Source organism: Myotis lucifugus, unplaced genomic scaffold, assembly GCF_000147115.1.
Source record: "Myotis lucifugus unplaced genomic scaffold, Myoluc2.0 scaffold_812, whole genome shotgun sequence".
In the NCBI taxonomy this organism is placed as follows: Eukaryota; Metazoa; Chordata; class Mammalia; order Chiroptera; family Vespertilionidae; genus Myotis; species Myotis lucifugus.
Window position 1 is genome coordinate 204,102 of NW_005871860.1, and position 518 is coordinate 204,619.

A 518-nucleotide genomic window follows, 5' to 3' on the forward strand; every position below is an offset into this window, starting at 1 on the left:
CCCCCGAGCACAGCGCCCGCAGCACACCCCTCTCCGGCCCTGGCGCCCGCGGCAGGCTTTTGTGAGTCCTAGTCTGCCGAGGGAATGTCAGCCGGGGGCCTGCTTCTGGGGAGACGCTGTGTAGGAGCCCAGACCCACTGACCGCCCTCCCAGACCTGGGCGCTGGGAGCCTGGGGGCGGGCAGCTGGCCCTTGCCTAGCGGGACCACAGAGGAGCAGAGAGCTGGCGGGCACCAGCAGGGAGGGGACACCGGGGAGTGGTCAGCAGGGCCCGTGGGCACTGGGCCTGGGGACTCACCACAGCCACCTTCATCCTGAGAGGGAGCAGAGCTGCAAGCGGGCAGGCGTCCCACAGGCCTGTGCCCTTATATATGCCCACGGGTTACATAAGCGGCCGGACACCACCCAGCCCCTTGGCCTCGGCCCTCGGTAATGAGTGACCATCCACCCTCCTCCTGGCCCAGCGAGTTGATGGGTCAGCACAGGAGCGGCCCGGCCCCTCCGGCCTGAGCTCCGGAC

General features: G+C 69.5%; 1 protein-coding gene across 1 annotated transcript in view; it reads right to left on the reverse strand.

Annotated features, from left to right (window-relative positions):
* The window catches only part of MIOX (myo-inositol oxygenase), a 2,829-nt gene extending 2,517 nt beyond the window's left edge, over positions 1-312 (reverse strand). The window contains exon 1 of the mRNA XM_006106379.3: positions 298-312. Coding sequence (XP_006106441.3) covers positions 298-312 — 15 coding nt within the window. The remainder of the gene's footprint in view (positions 1-297) is intronic.
* Positions 313-518: the final 206 nt, after the last annotated feature.